This window comes from Mchenga conophoros, linkage group LG14, assembly GCF_057382185.1.
Source record: "Mchenga conophoros isolate Kocher_MC1m ecotype Shallow Benthic linkage group LG14, M_conophoros_male_GT1.1, whole genome shotgun sequence".
NCBI classification, from domain to species: domain Eukaryota; kingdom Metazoa; phylum Chordata; class Actinopteri; order Cichliformes; family Cichlidae; genus Mchenga; species Mchenga conophoros.
The window spans coordinates 26035914-26058610 of record NC_140539.1 but is presented as its reverse complement, the minus strand read 5'-3'; the positions used below and the strand labels follow the sequence as shown (position 1 = coordinate 26058610).

General features: G+C 39.3%; 1 protein-coding gene and 1 pseudogene across 1 annotated transcript; both read right to left on the bottom strand.

Annotated features, from left to right (window-relative positions):
• Positions 1 to 2754: 2754 nt before the first annotated feature.
• Positions 2755 to 6447, bottom strand: LOC146559856 (extracellular calcium-sensing receptor-like). Its single transcript, XM_085243643.1, has 6 exons — positions 6269 to 6447; positions 5741 to 6038; positions 4732 to 5520; positions 4354 to 4581; positions 4054 to 4177; positions 2755 to 3668 (listed from the first exon to the last, which is right to left on the bottom strand). The coding sequence occupies exons 1-6, from the start codon at positions 6445 to 6447 to the stop codon at positions 2755 to 2757; spliced, it is 2532 nt and encodes an 843-aa protein (XP_085099769.1).
• Positions 6448 to 10578: 4131 nt separating this feature from the next.
• On the bottom strand, positions 10579 to 14324 carry LOC146559855 (extracellular calcium-sensing receptor-like; annotated as a pseudogene).
• Between the last annotated feature and the right edge of the window lie 8373 nt (positions 14325 to 22697).

Here is a 22697-nt window from a genome sequence, read left to right as displayed (position 1 = left end):
TTGGCATCCTTCATGCGCTGGAAGCACTGCAGCGGAGCAGGGTCTGAGCAGAGGGCGAACGAGTGTTCCGGGAGGTTCCGATGGAAATTTTTTTTACCTTAGTGTACTGATCACGTGTTCTGACGATAGTATACATATGTATTAGTGATATTAGTTATATATGAAGGATAACTTGTTTCCCACTCGCTGGTTGAACAAGAAGGGTCCTTGCAACTGGAAGAGGGAAGTAACACAAGCACTTTGTCTCCTGGTGAAAACTGCCTGAGTCTAGCCCCTCTGTTGTACAGGTGCTGCTGGGACTTGAGCAGTGTCTCTCATGACAACCTCCCCAAAGTGTACGGCTTTGGTCTCAGGTCCAGAACCTACTGAATCTGATTTTTTGCTGGGCTTGGACCTTCCTCTCAGTTTTCTTTAAGCAGGTCCAACACCCCTGCGGCTTTCTGCAGGGGGCACTTCATGCACTGCAAACAACAGAGGGTCTAACCAGCAATCACAATTGTGTTCATCCTTATGAATGAAATTCCGAATCATGGACTTTAAGGTCCATAATCCACGTGGATGCCCCGGCCAATAACATCTGGCCATTATTCTTTCCAGAGTTTTGTCATAGACAACAACAACTGTGTGTGTTCCTCTGTGCGAGTATCACAAATTACTCAATAAAGCCTATCATTTAACAATATGAAGTGCAAGTAGGACCATGCGGCTTCAGGGTGCACCAAGTAACCATTAATTTCTATCACTTAGTTAAAGTCTGAGTGTAGGGGTCATCATGAGACTGCTTCAGTGGAAAATTCCGTGGGGCAAATCGTTGGAGCCAGCAGGACCTTCTAGTGAGGTCTACTCAGTCAGTACACGCTACTAAAGGTTATGATCGCATCTCCACACACTGCCTCAACAGGTTATTACACCCCAGCCAATTCATTTCCAGAATTAGGGGATGCATCAGGCACGAGCTAAGTGCAACCTTTATCCCATGCATTTTTCCCTTGTATTTTAATAGCAGCAGCACAGTGGGGTATTTGTGAATATCCCCATGAACAACTTAATCTTCACCCACTCTGCTTCCAACAATGTCCTGGGGTGAACCGTGAACTAGGGTATGCTTGCAGCCCATGTCCACAAAAGCCTGCTGTATACCCCCTTGACACCTTACCAGAGAGCAGCCAAAGCGGAACACCCAACTGACCTCCATCAGCTAACAATCCTGTAGTGGGTGTCCCGACCGACCACACTTTCAGCACTCCCACCCCTAGTGGCTTGGGTGCAGTGCCTGTTGTTGCCAGGGCCCAGGGTGACAGATCGGCAACGACTGGGTTTGTGGAATGTAGTGGTGGCTAGCCCTAACCCACTCCGATGGGGCAGGGCCTGCTGACCGGCTGGCTGCGGCCCTCCTCTGCTTGTCTCCATGCAGCCAGATGATCCTCAGCTAGGGTGACCACGGTTTCCAAACTCGCCGGCTGGTTGCAGCAGTCTCTATGGGCAGCCTCTGTCTGACAGTGGGTGGGAAGTCTGAGACTAATTGTAATTGGTTAGGCAGGAAGTCTTCTCAAGGTTGTACAGTTTGGTGGTGAGGATGTCTGGGATTGTGGTGTTGAACGCTGAGCTGTAGTCCACAAAGAGCATCTTCATGTAGCTAATGTTGTTCTACAGAATGATCAGCGTTCTGTGAAGGGTGATGGCATCCTCCATGGACAAACTAAGTAAATGGTAAATGGTCTGTATTTGTATAGCGCTTTACTTGGTCCTAAGGACCCCAAAGCACTTTACACTATACACAATCATCCACCCATTCACACACACATTCACACACAGGTGATAGCAAGCTACAGTGTAGCCGCAGCCACCCTGGGGCGCACTGACAGAGGCGAAGTAAAGGTTTCCAGGTTTCCAGGTCAGACTCAGCCTTTGGTTTTGGCTTTTGTTTTCTGTAAAGTTAGGTGTGTGGGAATACGAGTTTAGTTTAGTTTATTATTTTGGCCTTGTCTCACCCTAAGTTGTTGACTCTCCCGTTTTGTTGTTTCCTTTTCATTATGTTGTAAATAAATGACATTGCAATGAACAGATATTTGTTTCTTGTGGCTGCTTGGGTATTCAGTGGGGTGGGGATGGGGGGTGCTTCATTCATGTTATGACCCTGCCCCTAGATGGGTCATAACAAGGCACTAATATGGAAGTTAATAAGGAGTTTGGATATATTTCAGACAATTCACACTGATAATAAACAGTGTGAATTGTCATACACAGTTTATCTTTTGTTTACAGTAATTTGTGTTTACAATGGTTAAGTAAGGAGATTTCAATGGTAAATTGTCATCATGTAAAGTATCATATACCATTTTTTTCTACTCCAATACCAAGCAAAGGTTTGGCTTGTATTCCAAAAAGAAAGGGTTAACTTTCCTCATTTCATTTGCCATGTATCTCATGAGTGTAGCGGCTTTCTAGAAATCATGCAGAAGTGCTTGAGGCAAAGCAACTAATCAAGTTACATTGCACTTAATACTACAATTCATACATAGCAGCCTCTTGAAAAATAAGGAAGAATTGACCAGGTTACATATGCTTTCTGAATTTATCTGCAGTACCATGTCAATTAAATTTAAATGTAAAAAATTCTAACGTTTAACATAATCAAGAAACTATAAAAAGTGAATGCAAGCTAAAGGTTATTGAACCATACATATAATTACTATCGTTCGTCTTTATTTTATTAAGTAAGTAAACAAAATCTCATTTTACTACATTCAGTTTTCAGAGTGACTGTGGTACCTTCTTCCCCATGATACGTTTTTTTGTATTCTTCTCTGGCTTCATTAAGATTATATAACATTTGGGTATGAAGATGCAAATTAGCAGTCCAAAACTGGAAGCAAGTATAGCAAATATTTCTACAGCAACACTGAACTTCCCAGGAGAGCTGACATATGCTGGGATAAATGTAATCCATACTGCACAGAATATCAACATGCTGAAAGTGATAAACTTGGCTTCGTTGAAATTATCGGGTAGTTTTCGAGCTAAAAATGCAAAAATAAAACATAAAATAGCCAGAAGTCCTATATAACCAAGCACAGCCCAAAAGCCTACAGCTGAGCCTAGAGCACACTCCAATGTGATCTTGTCTTTGATTTCCTTAAAATTCTTAAATGGAAAAGGAGGAGAAGTTGTTAACCAGGTGATACAAATGATAACTTGCATAAGAGTGAATGCTGTAACACAGAGTCTCTGCTGTGTCTGCCCAAACCATTTCTGAACATTACTACCTGGACGTGTAGCTCTGAAAGCCATTAAAACAACCATTGTTTTTCCCAGAAGACAAGAGATACAGAGGACAAAGGTGATGCCAAATGCTACATGTCGGAGCATACAGGACCAATCAGAGGGCTGACCAATGAAGGTCAGAGAACACAGGAAGCACAGAATTAAGGAGAAGAGCAGCAGGAAGCTCAGTTCAGAGTTGTTTGCCCTGACAATAGGAGTTTTCCTGTACTTGAAGAAAATTTGTATCACACCAATCGTCATGCATGCTCCGAATAAAGATGCTGCAGTGAGCAGTGCTCCCATAATTTCTTCATATGACAGAAACACTGCTTCCTTCTTTATACAAGCATCTCTTCTTTCATTTGACCAAAACTCAGGTAGACATTTCACACAGGTGATAGAATCTGGAAATTAATATTGAAGCAGATGTTACACTAACTCAGTACAATTGTCATATGCCTGCATTTGCATCTACAACATCCGTGCATCATACTGATGCTGTACAAGTAGAAGATGAAAAACAACACCTTCATTGAGTGAATAACTAGTATCCTGATTTGTGATCAAGTGAAGATTGACAGATGTGACATCGAGAGAGTCCATCAGCATTTGTGATTGTGGAATACTTTACATTTCAAAGGAATGTTCATACAATTCTAAATATTTTCCAAAGTGCACAGAGACAAAAAGGTACATGCAAAATTTGAAAGAGACCACATATATGTCCTGTAACAAGATGAAACGACTCCTTTGGCCTTCCTAAATACTTAATTTTGCTAATCACCACACCTGTAATGTTGTTGATCTCTCCCTCTGCACATCTTATACAGTCATAGCAGCAAACAGGCCTTCCTTTCTGGAGAACCTTACGTGTTCCTGGGGGACATTTCTCACTGCAAACTGACACAGGCACCTGCATGATCAAGAACGTTTAACCATATGGACTTTGACAAAAAAGATCTCCCAATGATCTTCTGTATCAAACAGTTTATTCATTTTGAAGCTTTAAAACCAAACAATGTGAAACTAATTAGGTATAAATTGAACAAAGGAACAAAGACATAAAAACAAAATTGTATGGTAGCTTACCTGCTTTGTTTTTCTTGCCCAAATTAAAGACTTGCTTTGCAGATTTAGCTGCTTTTCTGCAGCTAATGATGTATCATAAAGTCCAACTGTTACAAACTCCACAACGCCGTTTTCTTTTTGCTGCCAGTTTATAATATCATACTTTGCTGCTGGATCTCCATTCTCATTAAAGTAAACCTCATCTCCTTCCTTAGTTGTGAAATAGATCTTTCGTATGTGTTGCAGAACCTAAGAAATATGTTATGACTCAGTTCATTGCATGACAATTTTTGCACACCTACAGATTGAAAAATACCCAAGAATCAATTTTGAATTAAAAATCTTCTTAATACTTCAACTTAATGTGAAAACTGTAATTTAAGCTTGTAATAAGCTCACCATGAATGGATCTAGCTGCAGATTTTTATTACATGTATTATTACAGCTCAAGATATTGTGAAGTGCATGGGCCACTGCATACACTCCTTTATAGATGTTGTTAAAGATAGGCATGAGAGACATGTCAATGAAGCTGTTTTGAACTCCAGTCATATCTTCATGTCCGGTACACTCTCTCTGAATGTCTGCTGATGACTCCTTAAACTTACAACTAAATAATGTCTCCCAGAACTCAGTAAACAGTTCGTTATTAGATGAATTCAGTGGCTTCTCATCCAGTATGAACTCTCTCAGGCCAGTGACATGTGCTTTGGGAATAGAAAGGCCTATGGCACCATCCAGTATGTGATGTATGTCCAGTGCTGCAGTTTGTGAATCAAATATCCAAGACTCACTGCCTACCCACTGGTACCCAGACAAGTTATGGTATGAAAACTCATGTAGAAGCACATTCAAATCCGCACGGGCAAGGAATGCAACAATCACCTTGGAGGTTGAAGCCTTTATAATGTCAAGTATCCTTTGTATTTTGGCATATGGATCTGTCCTAAAAAAAGATACAGAATACTCCAGACAGATGCCCAGCTGCTGTGCAGTTTCTGTGAATGTGGCCATGCCATTATTTCCATAATCATTATTAGTTCTAATAGCTCCAACCCAAGTCCATCCAAAATGCTTGACCAAATGGGCCAGGGCTCTGCTCTGGTAGTAGTCACTGGGTATTGTTCTGAGGAAGGATGGGTACTTGGTTTTGTCACTGAGACAAGCACATGTGGCAAAGTGGCTGATCTAGAATGAAAAATGAAAAATGTATATATGTAAAAGACAAAGAATGAGAAAAGCTGTAGCTGTTAGAAATAAAACATTCAAACATACTGAAAAAATATGAAAATAACAGTTCGGCTCAGTACTGTTACATAAAATGTGACAGGTAAAGCAACAGATCTAATAGAGTAAAATATGGTTTAATAAGTATTCAAAAATAGAAAAAAAAGATTATAATACCAACCACTGGTACAAAAAAAGGTCCAATGACAGTAGCTACTGCTATGGTTGTAGAAGAAGATGTTGCTCCTATTATGGCCTGTACATATGCAGGTCTAGTGCATGTTGTCTTGGAGGGTGCAAACACAATTTCACTACCATTAACCAAAGCTAGTGTAACTCCAATGCTTCTGGCAACAGATCCGCAATCATCATAGATTTTATAACCCAGAGAGATTCCTGGCAGTAGGTCTGTACTTTTATTAATCTCCTCAATGGCAAAAAGCATAGCCTGGGCAAACTGCAAATCTCTGAAATTTAAACTTAATTGACACAATTTTTAAAAATTTGCATTGCATCATGTTCCTTAAAACAGACACAAATAATCATGAATAAATCTTGAAATTTAAAACAAATCATTTCAAATTAAATCATTTAATGAAAGGAATTTAAATAACTAAGAAAATCAAAATACCCTTTACTCCTCATTTGTATCTTTAATGAATCCCAACAGATTCCTTAAATGCAAATTGACTTGTAGTGTGTCATTTACCTGATACATTGTAGTGGCAGAGGTTGGTTCATGTAGGTATCCTTTCTGTCTTTCCAGCTTGTGTGAAAAGAGAACATCCCCCCCAGTATAATATCCCCATTCTTAGATAGCAGTGGGTTCTCAGGATCTCCTCTCTGTCTGCACACTGGCTCCTCAGCATGAGAGACAGACGCCACCATTAACAGTTGCAAAAATGCCCATCCCTGCTCTGGCCATCTCTGTGTTGATGTCATTTCTTGAGCTAAACCACTTAGTGGCATTAAAAGTGCCTTGATGAAAATGAAAGAGTTATACTGGTATTTATACCTTTCAGTGCAACATAAGAAATAATACTATAGTGACAGTTTATTCTCCGTAGACCTACATGGTTAGTCAAAAGTAGAGACATGCCCAAATTTGCAATTTAACGTAGTTTCATGTATGTAAAATAATGCTATACATACATATGCCCATTTAAATTTAAAGTAACAATTCAAATAGAACTCCTTACAAATACATATCCACTAAAAATAATTTTTCTAATGTGAAATGTGCAATGATCTCTTCTTATATGGCAATAAAGGTCATATATTTACTTTCTTGGTAAGTCAATATGTTATTAAACAAGTGGATGCATTGGAAACATTATTTACTTTATTTAATAAAGTACTTTTGGGTTAGAGATTTACACAACAGCTCACAGTCACCTACTCATGTCTATATTCGCATTGAAGAAGTAATATTTGAAACTATCATCAATCTAATACCAGTCTGATATAATCATTTAAGTAGTCACACTGCACATTACTGAAAGTCAGTCAAATACACTGGGCAAACTAATTCTAGGAGGAGTATTCCAAGTCCAAATTCATTCTTTCACTTTTACATACATAGCTTCTTCTTTCACATACGTGCACTACTGGTAAAACGTTTTAGAAATCAAAGAAATCAAATATTCCTCAGAATGTTATTCCCATATCTGTTGGAGAAGTTCCCATAAATGTGGGGCACTTGTAGGTTGGTTTGTTTTCACTCTTCTGTCCAGTTCATCCCAAACCAGCTCGACTGGGTTTAAGTCTGGAGACTGTGCTTGGCACTCGACGTTTTCAAGCTTACCATCTTTTTCTTTTTTCCTGAGGTAGTTCTGGCATAGATTGGACTTATGTTTTGGGTTATTATCTTGCTATAGGATGAACGCCTGAGCAACTTCTACAGCAACACTCAGAGGGTGTTGCATGGTGCTGCAGAATGCTGTGGTCGGCGTTCACTGTAAAATCTAATTAGTTCACAGAACTAAAAAAAAAAAACAACTATGTAAACTCGTTGCCTCAAAAAATTTAGTAAAGTTTTACTTAAGATGATTAAGCTAGGGCAACTTACCCATTTTGAGTATACTGTACAGCCTCATTAGTTCCCAGAACTCAAAAAAACTATGCAAACTTGTTGCCTCAAAAAAATTGAGTAATATTTACTTAAGATGACTAAGTTAAGGCAATTTATTCACTTTGAGTACAGAGTAAAAACCTATTTAGTTTCCAGGACTCAAAAAAAAAAAATGCAAACTTGTTACCTCAAAAAAACCCAAGTAAAGCTTACTTAAGATGATTGTTAGGACAACTTATTCATTGTAAGTATGCAATATTAAGAATAACTTGATATTTCTGACTTTACAATACTAATTGTTTACCTACTGACAAACATTTCAAGTTCAACTAAATGAAAAAACAATTTGTAGTAACCTGAATATGATTAAAAATAATTAACAACACTTTTTGTAATGATGTTAAAAATCAGCCCAACTTTTATTTTTAAACGCAACAAAGTATAACAGCCAACATACTGGACACTGTTCTCTTGAACAACAAACAATTATATTGCCATCACTGTTATAATCTTACAATGAAACAAAGTCTCAGATGTAATTATTCTGAAACTAAGTTTGGCCTTCCTCAAGTTTGTTTTGTACTTACATTACTTATATAATCAAAATAAAATATATTTGTTGTTCTGTCACAAGTGCAGTCTCTAATTTATTAAACAACACATTTGTTTTTCATTCCAACACATGAGCTGGAATGTTGCAATATTTTAAGGATGGCTTGTTTCCAGTCCAGGCATTATTGCCTGAATTACTATCATGGGTCGAGGTGATCCAAATGTAAGTGCAGAAGAAAGTCTTTAACTTCCCTTAAGTACAGTGGCAGTGGATGTGGGTTGGAGATGCAATGAGCTTGAACCTGCAGGCGACCATCTTCACTTTCCACACCATCTGTGACGGAGGACTCATCTCTCCTGGTGTCCTGCAAGCAAACAATCATATTCTTTGGAACACGAACTTAATTGCTTTCTTAAAACATTTTTTTTCTGGATTTGGTATAGAACAGACTCCAATTTAGACAATCTCAGGCTCCCTCCCCACCAGAGAGGTGACATTCAATGTCCCACTTGTCAGTCTGGATAGCCTTGACCACCACCCAACATACAATAATGTCATGAAAGCATATTTTTAAAAAGGGCTATGCAAACATGGCCAATAATTTTCATTCTAATGCTCTGCAAAATGACTTGGGCACAAAACAAATTTTGCTGTTAGAAAACCTGCAGACTTCACTATATACAGTGTAGACCCTTATTAAATTCAGTTATTTGCATTCTTTTGGAGGCAAAGAAAGACTCAAGCTCAAAGTGGTCTAACTCAAATAATGATCTTTAATTTTACATTTTCCGGAAAAGGGAGACCGAGCTCATAGAGACACCAGCTCAAGTCTGACTGCGGTAGCAGCCAGCATGGTTATATAGGGAGTGCAGAATTATTAGGCAAATGAGTATTTTGTCCACATCATCCTCTTCATGCATGTTGTCTTACTCCAAGCTGTATAGGCTCGAAAGCCTACTTCCAAAACCATTCAGCTTTGATATAAAGGAGTTTTTTGGGTTCATTGAGAACATGGTTGTTGTTCAATAATAAATTCAGAAATAAAATTATTCCTCAAAAATACAACTTGCCTAATAATTCTGCACTCCCTGTATGTTTAGCTGAGTCACATTTGCAGTAAATGATTTGACCAACTCCCATAGCGTGGCATTTTCAGCAGCAAGCGTTTCCACCTGCTCCTGGCTGAACTCCAGGGATTCTCCCAGAAATTTAAATTCCCAATGTAAAATCTCCACCAGGGACAGCCTCGCATTAAAACTGAACAATCGCTTGTCGATTGACTCCAGGATGTCTGCGATGTCATTGCTGGCAGGCAATGTTGTGCCAGGCAACATGTTTTCGATGACGCCGTCTCAATTTTGTCCGAGGAAGATGCAATCTGGGCCTTCTTCATCACTATGTCCTGGAAGCACCGATCAATGAAATCTTCGAGAGCATCTAAACTCTCCAGGGTGGCCTCCAGGGTGTTGGAGATGATAATACAGATGTGGTTAGCTATATGACAATTGATTAGTATATTGATTAGTATATTTAGTATACTTGAAGTCTAAAGAAACATTTGTTAAATTCTACGCTACCATTCACTTTTTTTGAGTCACTTACCTTTTCCCGTCACTTTCGTCACTTACCTCTTGTTCCTCTTTGCTACCAAAAAAACAAACAAACATGTGTATCTAATAAAAGAAAGTATGTGAGAATGAAAAAAAAAAGAATTATGGTACCGGTAAAATTATATTTTTTCTTGTTCAGCAACAGCAGCAATGATATGTCTAAATGAGGCACTAACATAGAAAAATAGAATAAAAACTGAAGTAACACTACATGTTTAGAAGTTTAGGTATATTTCAGACATTAACACCAATACATTTTATTTTTATTTTGTTTACAGTAATTTGAGTTTACAATGGTTTAGTAAGGAGATGTCAATGGTAAGTTGTCATAATGTAAACTACCATATACCACTTTTTTCTGATCCAATACCAAATAAAAGTTTGGCTGGTATTGCTTTTTCCAGTTAATAAAAAAAGTCAAGAGAGGGTTAATTTTCCTCATTTCATTTGCCATGTATCTCATGAGTGTAGCTGCTCTCTAGGAATCATGCAGAAACAGCATTTCTGAAAGCAAAACATACTAATCAAGTTGCATTGCACTTAATAGTAGAATTCAACTATGGCTCTAAATGGCAGCCAAAGAAGGAAGAATTGAGCAGGTTACATATGTTTTCTGAATTTATCTGCAGAACCAATTCAAGTAAATATAAATAAAAAAGCTTCTAACTTTTGAGATAATCAAGAAACCATACCAAGTGACTCAAGGCTAAAGGTTATTGAGCCATACATATAATTATTACTGTGTGTCTTTTTTTTTTGGTAAGTAAGTAAGTAAAATCCCATTTTCATACATACAGTTTACAAAGTGACTATGGTGCCTTCTTCCCCATGATATGTTTTTTTGTGTTCTTTTCTGGTTTCAGTAAGATGATATAACATTTGGGTATGAAGATGCAAATTAGCAGTCCAAAACTTGATGCAAGTATAGCAAATATTTCTACAGCAACACTGAACTTCCCAGGGGAGCTAACATATGCTGGGACAAATGTAATCCACACTGCACAGAATATCAGCATGCTGAAAGTGATAAACTTGGCCTCATTGAAATTATCGGGTAGTTTTCGAGCTAAAAATGCAAAAATAAAACATAAAATAGCCAGAAGTCCTATATAACCAAGCACAGCCCAAAAGCCTACAGCTGAGCCTAGAGCACACTCCAGAGTGATCTTGTCTTTGATCTCCTTAAAATTCTTAAATGGAAAAGGAGGAGAAGTTGTTAACCAGATGATACAAATGACAACTTGTATAAGAGTGAATGCTGTAACACAGAGTCTCTGCTGTGTCTGCCCAAACCATTTTTGAACACTACTACCTGGACGTGTAGCTCTGAAGGCCATTAAAACAACCATTGTTTTTCCCAGAAGACAAGAGATACAGAGGACAAAGGTGATGCCAAATGCTACATGGCGGAACATGCAGGACCAATCAGAGGGCTGACCGATGAAGGTCAGAGAACACAGAAAACACAGAATTAGAGAGAAGAGCAGCAGGAAGCTCAGTTCAGAGTTGTTTGCCCTGACAATAGGAGTTTTCCTGTATTTGAAGAAAATGAGTATCACACCGATTGTCATGTATGCCCCAAATACAGATGCTGCAGTGAGCAGTGCTCCCATAATTTCTTCATATGACAGAAACACTGCTTCCTTCTTGATACAGGAATCTCTTCTTTCATTTGACCAAAACTCAGGTAGACATCTCACACAGGTGACAGAATCTGGAAATGAATATTGAAGCAGATGTTACAAGTAGTTACACTCAGTACAATTCCATATGCCCGTGTTTGCATCTACAACATCCATGCAATATCCTACTGATGCTTTACAATATGTTTATTGAGTGAATAAAACTTGCATTCTGTTTTGTGATCAGGTGAGGATTGACAGATGTGACATCTAGAGTGTCCATCAATATTTGTGATTGTGGCATACTTTCCTTTACATTTTAGAGTAATTTGCATACAATTCTAAATATTTTCCAGAGTGCACAGAATCAGAAAGGAGTGAGTGCAGTTGCCCCCCCGCCCACCCACCTTCTTCAAATCCAACAAAAGTGGTGCCAAATGTATAAGGTATGCGTGTGCTGGTTTGTGCAAAGATTGAAATGAAATATCACCACACCTGTAATGTTGCTGATCTCTCCTTCTGCACATCTTATACAATCATAGCAGCAAACAGGCCTTCCTTTCTGGTGAACCTTATGTGTTCCTGGGGGACATTTTTCATTGCAAACTGACACAGGCACCTGTATGATCATTTAATTGTATAAGGAATTTGACAAAAAAAATTGTCTATGATCTTCTGTCAAACAATTTACTCATTTTGAAGCATCAAAACCAAAATACTGTGAAAAAAAGTTAAGTGTATATTTCTAAAATGAAAAAAGAAATGAAAACATAAAACATAAAAAAGGAATTTTACCTGTTTTGAGTTTCTTGCCCAAATTAAAGACTGGTTTTGCAGATTTAGCTGTTTTTCTTGAACTAATGATGGATTATAAAGACCAACTGTAACAAACTCTACAATACCATTTTCTCTTGGCTGCCAGTTTATAATTTCATACTTTGCTGCTGGATCTCCATTCCCATTAAAGTAAACCTCATCTCCTTCCTTTGTTGTGAAGTGACTCTTTCGTATCTGTTGTAAAATCTAAGGAATATGACATAGCTTAATTCATTATATGATAAAGATTTTGCACACCTCTTGCTTAAAAAATTTTAAGAATCATTTTTTATTAAAAGTCTTCGTAATAATTTAACTTAATGTGAAAACTGTATTTTAAGCTACTAAAAAGCTCACCATGAATGGGTCTAGCTGCACAGTTTTGTTACATGTTTTATTACAACTGAGGATATTGTGAAGTGCATGGGCCACTGCATACACTCCTTTGTACACATTGTTAAAGATAGGCATGAGAGACATGTCAATGAAGCTATTTTGAACTCCAGTCACATCTTCTTGTCCAGTACACTCTCTTTGAGTGTCTGCTGATGACTTTGACTGCCTAAATTTACAGTTAAATAATGCCTCCCAGAACTCAGTAAACAGCCCATTATTTGATGAATTCAGTGGCTTCTCATCCAGTATGAACTCTCTCAGGCCAGTGACATGTGCTTTAGGAATGGAAAGACCAATGGAACCATCTAGTATGTGATGTATGTCCATTTCTGCTGTTTGTGAATCAAATATCCAAGACTCACTGCCTATCCACTGATACCCAGACAAGTTATGGTACAAGAACTCATGTAGAAGCACATTCAAATCTGCACGGGAAAGGAATGCAACAATCACCCTGGAGGTTGAAGCCTTTATAATGCCAATTATCTCTTGTATTTTGTCAGATGGATCTGTTCTAAAGAAAGATACAGAATACTCCAGACAGATGCCCAGCTGCTGTGCAGTTTCTGTGAATGTGGCCATGCCATTATTTCCATAATCATTATTGGATCTGATAGCTCCAACCCAGGTCCATCCAAAATACTTGACCAAATGGGCCAGGGCTCTGCTCTGGTAGTAGTCACTGGGTATTGTTCTGAGGAAGGATGGGTACTTGGTTTTGTCACTGAGACAAGCACATGTAGCAAAGTGACTGATCTAGAATTAAAAATGAAAAACATATAGATGTGAAAGTCAGAGAATGAGAAAAGATAAAGCTGTTAAAAATAAAACATTCAAATTTACTGCAAAACTCGATTGTAAAAATATGAAAATACTAGTACTCGTACAAATAAACAAAAACAGCTAATCTAAGAGAATTAAACATTTTAAAAAAATATTAAAAGATGAAAATTATATATAAAAATATAAAATTATATATAAAATACCCACCACTGGTACAAAAAAAGGTCCAATGACAGCAGCAACTGCAATGGCTGTAGGAGAGGAAGTCGCTCCTATTATGGCCTGCACATATGCAGGTCTGGTACATGATGTCTTGGAGGGTATGGACACAATTTCATTACCATTAGCCAAAGCTAGTGTAACTCCTGCGCTTCTGGCAACAGATCCACAATTATCATATATTTTATAACCCAGAGAGATTCCTGGCAGTAGGTCTGTACTGTTATTAACCTCCTCAATTGCAAAAAGCATAGCCTGGGCAAACTGCAAATCTCTGAAATTTAAACTTAATTGACACAATTTTTAAAAATTTGCATTGCATCATGTTCCTTAAAACAGACACAAATAATCATGAATAAATCTTGAAATTTAAAACAAATCATTTCAAATTAAATCATTTAATGAAAGGAATTTAAATAACTAAGAAAATCAAAATACCCTTTACTCCTCATTTGTATCTTTAATGAATCCCAACAGATTCCTTAAATGCAAATTGACTTGTAGTGTGTCATTTACCTGATACATTGTAGTGGCAGAGGTTGGTTCATGTAGGTATCCTTTCTCTCTTTCCAGCTTGTGTGAAAAGAGAACATCCCCCCCAGTATAATATCCCCATTCTTAGATAGCAGTGGGTTCTCAGGATCTCCTCTCTGTCTGCACACTGGCTCCTCAGCATGAGAGACAGATGCCACCAACAACAGTTGCAGAAATGCCCATCCCTGCTCTGGCCATCTCTGTGTTGATGTCATTTCTTGAGCTAAACCATTTAGTGGAATGAGAGTACTGCAATGAAGATGAAATACTTAAGCTGTTATTTATACCTTCTGGTGCAGCATAAGAAGTTATCGAATAGTGGCAGTATATTCCCAGTAGATGTACAGGTCCGGCAAAAGGCGAATCATGCCCAAATTTGCATTTAAATGTAGGTTATTATATATGTAAAACAAGGATATACACATTACACATGAAGCAAAATATGAAGCAACAGTGCAAAAAACAATGCATTCGAAATAAATATAAACTAAACAATATTTTTCAGATATCATATTTCTATACAGAAGTCTTAGAGCTCTATTCCACAAGTTACAATAATCTATTCCACATTCACATCTGTGATTCATTGATGTGTTAAGATCTGTCATCACTCTGATATTAAATTAAAGTTGACATGAAATGCTAATGGAAATTTACAGCATGGGCCCCTACTTTAAAAGCTGTCATAGATTTACCGCTGTCTTGGAAGTGTGGTTTAACCCTTTAAAGCCGGTCGGAGCGGGCACGCTCCATTTTGCGTAACTATTTTTAAATCCCGGTAGCACTGCAAACACGTAAGCTAGCGCAATAATTTTTTTTTGCATATGAAACTGGAGGAGTTGTACATTCATCTTATGCCATCAGCTTGTCCTAGGTCACGATTTCCTTCCACATAAAGCTTTGCAAAAACTGCATAAAAAGCACTTGCAGCAACAAAAACATAATATTCCAGAAACACGCTTTGCCGATCCGATCAGCTGTTCATAACACTTCCTACGTCCATCAGCGTGAACTAATGTAGTTTTTTACCATCATGAGCCTATACTGGTGTTTTTAAAAGTTATGTTTGACTTTATGACTTTCTGTGTCCTTTCTGGGATGCTTAAGGTTCATATAGCACTGCTGGAAATAGTTTATTTTGATGCATATGCTGTTATTTTGAAAATTTGCATTATAATATTTTCGTTTTTCCTGCAGTATATGAAAATTCGTGTATTTCAAAAATAAAACTATGAAGACACTTAAAATAAATTTCCTGTGGTGGGAAACTAGTTTGTGCAACTTTTTTGTATTTACAGTTTTGAGGGATAAGCCTCTTAAATTTCTCTAACTAGAAATATATGTTAAAAAAACCAAAAGGATTTTCAATTTTTTTGTAGTTTATTGCACTTTTTTGCAATTTATGTAAGTACTATGCACTTAATGCATACATATTATTAAACTTTAGGCTATAATGGTTTTATTGATGTATATGAACTTGAAATGCTCCCAAAAATGGCTCTACAGCATGTAAAAATTTAATATAAGCTCTGGCGGACTTGGTTCTATGGTAGGTCTTAAAGGGTTAAGCTCCATTCCAATTTACTTGGAAGACAGACTCCATTCAGCATCAGCAGCAATGCACCAAATGCTAGACGAACAGCTAACACACCACAAATGCAACTGTACATGATCAGCATTTTAGAAGTATTTTAGACATTTGACACCAACAGATATCTTTGTTTTTACTGTAATTTTTTTCACTAAAAACTTATCTTGTAAAGTACAATATATTATATTTTGTTTTGATCCTATTCCAAGGAAGAGCTTGTTATTGCTATTACCAATATATTAAGAGAAAATTTTTTTTAAACTTTATTTCCTTGATAAAATGGACCAGCGCTCTGTTCTGGTAGTAGTCTTGGCTTTTTGGTACTTGTGTTTTTTTTACGGAGACAAGCGCATGTGGCAAAGTGGCTGATCTAACAGAGTAAAACATTTTTTTAAATAAAAACAAATGATATCTATATATCCTCTCGCAAGAGGACTGGGAGGTTGTAGGTCCTGCGCAGTATCTTTCCTGTTCCTAGGACTGTGCTCTTCTGGACAGAGATCTCAGATATTGTTCCTGGTATCTGCTGGAGCCACTTGTCTAACCTGCGGGTCACTGCACTGAGTGTCACCATGGTGACCGCTGTTACCTTTCCGATTTCCGAACTGTTGTTGGTGGCATCTGTCTCTCATGCTGAGGAGCCGGTGTGTAGGCAGAGAGGAGATCCTAAAAACCCACTGCTATCTAACAAAGAGGATATTGTATTGGGCATGACTGTCAAGAGGGCCTGTGCCTGCAGAACCAGATATGGAGAAGGTTGAGTTAGTTTCACACAAGTTTTATTTAAGATCATGAACAACAAGAAAAAGTGCATGGTGTGGTGAAGTGAAGGGGTAAAGGCTCCAAAGGTAAACAATTGGGGGAGACTCGTGGCATGGTGGTCTAGCGCTGGTAAATTGTGGACATAGGAGATGGGAATTAGCAGGGACACAAAATGTATCCAGGAGGAAATGAAGGTTAGTGGGATATGCATGGTTTATTTGGCAGGCAGAGTTTTGAAGCTTGCAGAGGGAGATGAAGGTCCCAGAGTCTAGCTGAGTGTGGTGTGTGATGAAATATGCTACCACATCTGTTTTTGCTGCCAGAGATTAATAATAACTTATAATTAGTGCTGTCAATAGATCAAAAAAATAGATGCGTTAAATGCGTTTAAAAAATGTATTGCCTTGACCGTGATGGCAGATTAACTTGCGTTAACATGTTAATTTTGACAACACTACTTGTGATTAAATGTAGAGTGGTCTAAACACATGGTGAGTGAAAAGGGGTGAGATAAGGAGAAACGCTTAGTGTATCATAAGATGCCAAGTCTATTATACCATAAGGGTGTATTCAGAGTCCCCTGATCCAGTCCTAACTGTAAGCTGTGTCAAAAAAGAAAGCCTTAAGCCTTATCTGAAAAGTAGAGAGGGTGTCTGTCCCCAGATCCAAGCTAAGAGCTTTTTCCACAGAAGAGTTTTCAAGGAGAGAGTGTTTTAGATGATGCTAGAGATGAACAAGCATCCGGTTCCATTAGCTTCTGCAATCCAGGGGTCAGAGAAACTTTTTAACAAAAAACATTTTCACATATAAAACATGTACTACTTGAAAGACAAAAAAGATTCATAAACAACAGAACAACAAAATTAAAAACAGTGCCTTAAAGCTCCTCCCATACTACTTTTAATTGGAGATAAATTATCTGAATTTCAGGAGTAGAACCACTCCCCCAAACACGCCCCTTCTGTTTCTTATCTATATATGACCCTCAGTTCTACGAGCTGTTCGTTCTCTTTTTCGTGCAAACAAGGTTAGTTTTTGTCGGTTCTCGTTTTCGTGTGAATACCATTTAAGAAGGTCTTTAACACAGCTTATCTTAAAAGAGTAACATAATTTTATCTGATATCCTTCAGGCGATCCAAGAAACCCAAACACTCTGAATGTCACGGCAGCGGTTCAGAGAGACCGAATGCCCTCTGCCATCCTGGGAAACTTTTTAGCAATTTTTTGTTAGCTTGATCTATTCAGTCATCTTCTCTCCAGTAAATTCAGTTATGAAGTAAGTCCGGCCACTGGCCACCTCCACGAAATTCAGGAAGATCACTCACCAGCAAAGCTCGCAGCTCCACTCACGTTACTCTGAAACTGGCCCACAGGCCGGGTGACTTAGCCGAAAGCCGACAGACATCAGCACCCGACCCAGAAGCCATGCCATTCCTACGCTTCTGTAAGGTCTTCCGAATATGCTGCCGTTAAGGATTCAGACTGGGTTGTAGCCCGGTTTTAACTGCTTCTGTTCACCAGTATTCTAACTTTTGTAGTTTTTTAACCTCGGACTAAATATCAGTCCAAAGTCTTCTTCTGTGCAGAAGCAAAATTGCAGCTCCAAAAGCAAAAGCTACTGCGTACCTTGTAGCTCCACCCACCCATCAGCACCAGGTAGCAGGGGCAAGCTCAGTACTATGCACCTGCACCCCACAACCATTTAATGCACAGCTGGAAAATAGTCGCTAGTTCCATGCTCTACTGCTCCTCCATGCTGTTTATCTCTGCTAAGCATAGGATGTCAGCTTTGATGTTTTCCATCCCTCTTTACGCAAAGTGCAGAAGCAAACTTTGGCATTGTGATGCCAGGTTCTTTCTCTATCTGTCATTCGCAAAATGCAGCAAACTTCCTGCCACCGAGTTGCCAGTTTCTCTGCATTTCTTTTTGCAAAAAGCAGCTGTTAACCCTTCTGGCACTGGGATGCCAGGATCTTTCTCTAGCCCTCATTCACAAACACAGCATCAAGCTTTTCTACCACTGATTTGGCAGTTTCTCTGCATTTATCATTGAAAAATGAAAGGCAGTTCGTCTTGTAATCGGAAGGTTGCCGGTTTGAGCCCCGGCTCTGACAGTCTCGGTCGTTGTGTCCTTGGGTAAGACACTTCACCTGTTGCCTATTGGTGGTGGTCAGAGGACCTGGTGGCGCCAGTGTCCGGCAGCCTCGCCTCTGTCAGTGCACCCCAGGGCAGCTGTGGCTACAATGTAGCTTGTCATCACCAGTGTGTGAATGGGTGGATGACTGAATGTAGTGTAAAGCGCTTTGGGGTCCATAGTGACTAAGTAAAGCGCTATACAAATACAGGCCATTTACCATTTTACTAAAAGCACTGTCAAACCTAAAATGAGGATGTGGGCCCAGCTAGTGAAATATCCTAGGAACCACAAGTAGCCTTCGGTTTAAGACTGAAATTCTCAGTTAGGGTGATACAGCAGTATGAGTTCTCTAAGATAAGATGGGGCATGATTATTCAAGCCCTTGTAAATGAGGAGAAGGGTTTTAAATTTTATTGTAGAATAGAATAGAGAATAGCCCTTTATTGTTATTGTACATTTACAGTGAAATTATGTGTGTTCCATGCCAAATATGCAAGAATAAAATATAAATTGGAAGACAGCAGAAATAAATAACAAACAGGAGATATACAATCAAGCAGCAGCTTCTGGTCCAGGTTATTCTTCCTCCGGACTCCGAGGAAGTGCAACCACTGTTGGGTCATCATTACAAGGGCGTTTATGTTGTGGGTCTAGGTGAGATCAGCAGAGATGTGGTTGCCCAGAAACCTGAAGATGGAGACAGATTTCACCCGTTCTCCATTAAGTATAAGAGAGGAGTGGACTGTCTGTGCCTCCTGAACTCCGTTATGAGTTCTTTTGTTTTAAGGGCATCTGGCTTCAAATTATTTTCTAAACACCAGCAGGACCGATTTTCTACCTCCGACCTGTACACTGTCTCATCTCTCTGAGAGATGAACCCAACCACTGTGGGCATACTTGACAATGACCCTGGCTGCGTGGGTTGGTGTACAGTCAAATGTGTACAGGGCATAAAGTGGGGGGCTGTGAATACAGCAATATGGAGATCTGGTGCTGAGTGACAGTGGGCGAGGAGTCAGACTGATTGAGGCTGGCTGATTAGAAAGTCTTCTGAAGGTGGTACAGTCTGGTGGTAAGGATGTCTGGGATTGTGGTGTGGAATGCTGAGCTGTAGTCCACAAAGAGCATCTTCATGTAGCTCTTCCTGTTCTCCAAAGGGCCAGTGCTCTGTGAAGGGTGATGGCATCTTCCATTGACAGACTTAGTGAAGGTCTCCATGTCCTGCTGTTCAAAGATGGACCAGTCTGTCAGATCAAAACAGTCCTGTAGCTGGAGGACAGCATCATCTGGCCATGTCTTAATGACCTGGGTGCTTAGAGAACTATTTTCTCTTTGGGGGATGTAGGCAGGGATAAGGAGCAGAGAGAGGTGGTCAGATTGTCTCAGGTTGAGAGAGGGGTGTTGCTCTGTAGGCATGCTTCATGTTAGTACACAAATGGTCCAGTGTTATATCCCCCCTGGTAGGACAATTTGCAGAATGGGCAAAACAAAAATTGGACTGGACCCTCAGTTCACGCAGAAGATTTTTTTCAGTGATGAGGCAAACTTTTATGTGAATGGTGAAGTTAACAAACAAAACCACTGCTATTGGTCTGACACTAACCCACATTGGATGGATCCCTCCAAGACTGTTGGAACAACAAAAGTGATGGTTTGGTGTGGTATATGGGGTACAACGATAGTGGATCCATTCTTCATCAATGGAAACCTCAAGGCCACTGGATATTTGAAATTGCTACATGATGATGTGTTTCCCTCTTTGTGCACTGAAGCTGGCACATTCCCTGAGTTTTTCCAGCAAGATGGTGCACCACCACATTATGGGTGCCAGGTCCGAGCTTTCCTAGATGAACAGTTTCCTGGAAAGTGGATTGGTCATCGTGGGCCAGTTGAATGGCGCTCAAGGTCTCCCGATCTGACCCCCTTAGACTTTTATCTTTGGGGTCATCTGAAGGCAATTGTCTATGGCGTGAAGATACGAGAGCACCTGAAACTACAGATACTGGATGCCTGTGCTGTCATTTCTCCTACGGTGTTGCTATCAGTGTGTGAAGAGTGAGAGAAGAGGGTTGCATTGACAAACCAACACAATGGACAGCACATTGAACACATTTTATAAGTGGTCAGAAACTTGTAAATAACTCATGAAAGAATAAAGTTATGTTGAAACCAAGCACACCATTGTTTTTCTTGTGACATTACCAATAAGTTTGATGTGTCACATGGCCGTCTTCCTATTGAAAAAACAAGTTGTATCCAAGATGGCCGACTTCTAAATGGCCACCATGGTCACCACCCATCTTGAGGAGTTTGCCCCCTCACATATACTAATGTGCCACAAACAGGACTTTAATATCACCAACCATTCCCATTATTACGGTGTATCCATATAAATGGCCCACCCTGTACATTGTGGGCTATGTCCCTGAAAGACTTTTGGCCACAGTCTTTTGACAAGATGGGTAAGCAGCGACCGAATAGAGAAAGGAAAGACACTCCGTCTGAACTGATCGAAGCCCCTCAAGATGGTGCCCACTCCGACTCTGACCCTACTGCCGAATTGGACCCATCCCTTGCCAATGCCTTTAACTTGATGACGGCTAATGTTGTTAAAGTAATTGACGAGAAACTTAGTCCTCTGACCGAGGCTGTTTCTAAGCTCGTGGTGGAACTCCAGTCAGCACATAAAAGGTTGGACAAAGCAGAAGCTAGGGTGCCAGCTGTGGACAGCGTTGCTATTGCTCACGAGCCCCGGATCACCGAGCTTGAAAATCAAGTCAGCGCTCTCATGGAAAGATTGGATGCAGCAGAAAACTACAGCACACGACTGAACGTTCGGCTTGTTGGCCTACCGGAGGACACTGAATCTGCTCATTTGTTTTCACTCTTTCACAGATAAGCAGAGAGTCATGGAAGCGGTGCACCGACTCAGATGGGGGGCTCAAGCTTAATGGCTCAACGGTGTCATTCTACAATGACTTCTCCACGGCGGTGCTGAAGAAGTGAAAGGCCTATGATGCAGTGAAGCTGCTTTTGCGGGAGCGGGGGATACAGTACGCCATGTTCTTTCCGGCGACACTCCAGGTGACACACAACGGCTCAAGGAGGAGATTCTCCACCCCTGGGCAGGTGCAGGATTTCCTGGCTTCCCTACCTGATTGAATCCCTTTCCGTTTGCTTCTTCTTCCACCCATTATTACTGCATCATTGACCTCATCCGGGTCCTGGTTTGGTTCTACTGTTCCATACACGCTGAATCAGCCAAGCGGCTTGGGCGCTCGGTTTATGAACAGTTGCTCTTTACTTGGAATGTCTAGCTCCAGCATGATGAGCCTAAGTTTTTGTTTTTTTCATATGCGTGGTGTTGTTATGACTAGAAACCAAGTACACCATTGTTTTACCCTGTACATCAATGTTAAAATGTATACATATGAGAATGAAAATGTGCAAATATAAAAATTAACATAAAATTATGTAAGAGTAAAAATACGTGTATCTAACAGAAGAAAGAAAAAAAATTCTGGCTTGCATAAAATTACATTTTTTCTTGTTCAGCAATGTGTCTAAATGAGGCATTAACATAGAAAAACAAAGAAGTTAACAGTAAATCAATAAATTGTATTTATTTTTTGTTTACAGTAATTTGTGTTTAAAACGGTTAAATAATGTGCTGAGAACAGCTAGTTATCATCATGTAAGGTACCATATAGCATTTGTTTTCTGATCCAATACCAAGAAAAAGCTTGGCTTTTATTGTTTTATCCCATATATAATAAAAGGAAGAAAGGGTTAACTTTCCTTATTTCATTTGACACGTATCTCATGAATGTAGCTGCTGTCTATGAATCATGCAGAAACAGCATTTCTGAAAGCAAAACATACTAATCAAGTTACATTGCAATTAATACTAGAATTCAACTATGGCTCTACATGGCAGCCTCTTAAAAAAGAAGGGAAAATTGAGCAGATGACATATGCTTTCTGAATTTATCTGCAGTCCCATGTCATTCAAATTTAAATTAGAAAATCCAGACTTTACCATAA

What these genes read in the sequence shown, in the direction of transcription:
- LOC146559856 (XM_085243643.1), bottom strand. Translation starts at nt 6,447, where the DNA reads ATGGTGGCGTCTGTCTCTCATGCTGAGGAGCCAGTGTGCAGACAGAGA. An exon ending in CTGCCACTACAATGTATCAG is followed by an intron (nt 6,039 to 6,268) that starts GTAAATGACACA and finishes GTGTCAATTAAG; the next exon opens with TTTAAATTTCAGAGATTTGC. An exon ending in TGCAGCTAGATCCATTCATG is followed by an intron (nt 4,582 to 4,731) that starts GTGAGCTTATTA and finishes CATATTTCTTAG; the next exon opens with GTTCTGCAACACATACGAAA.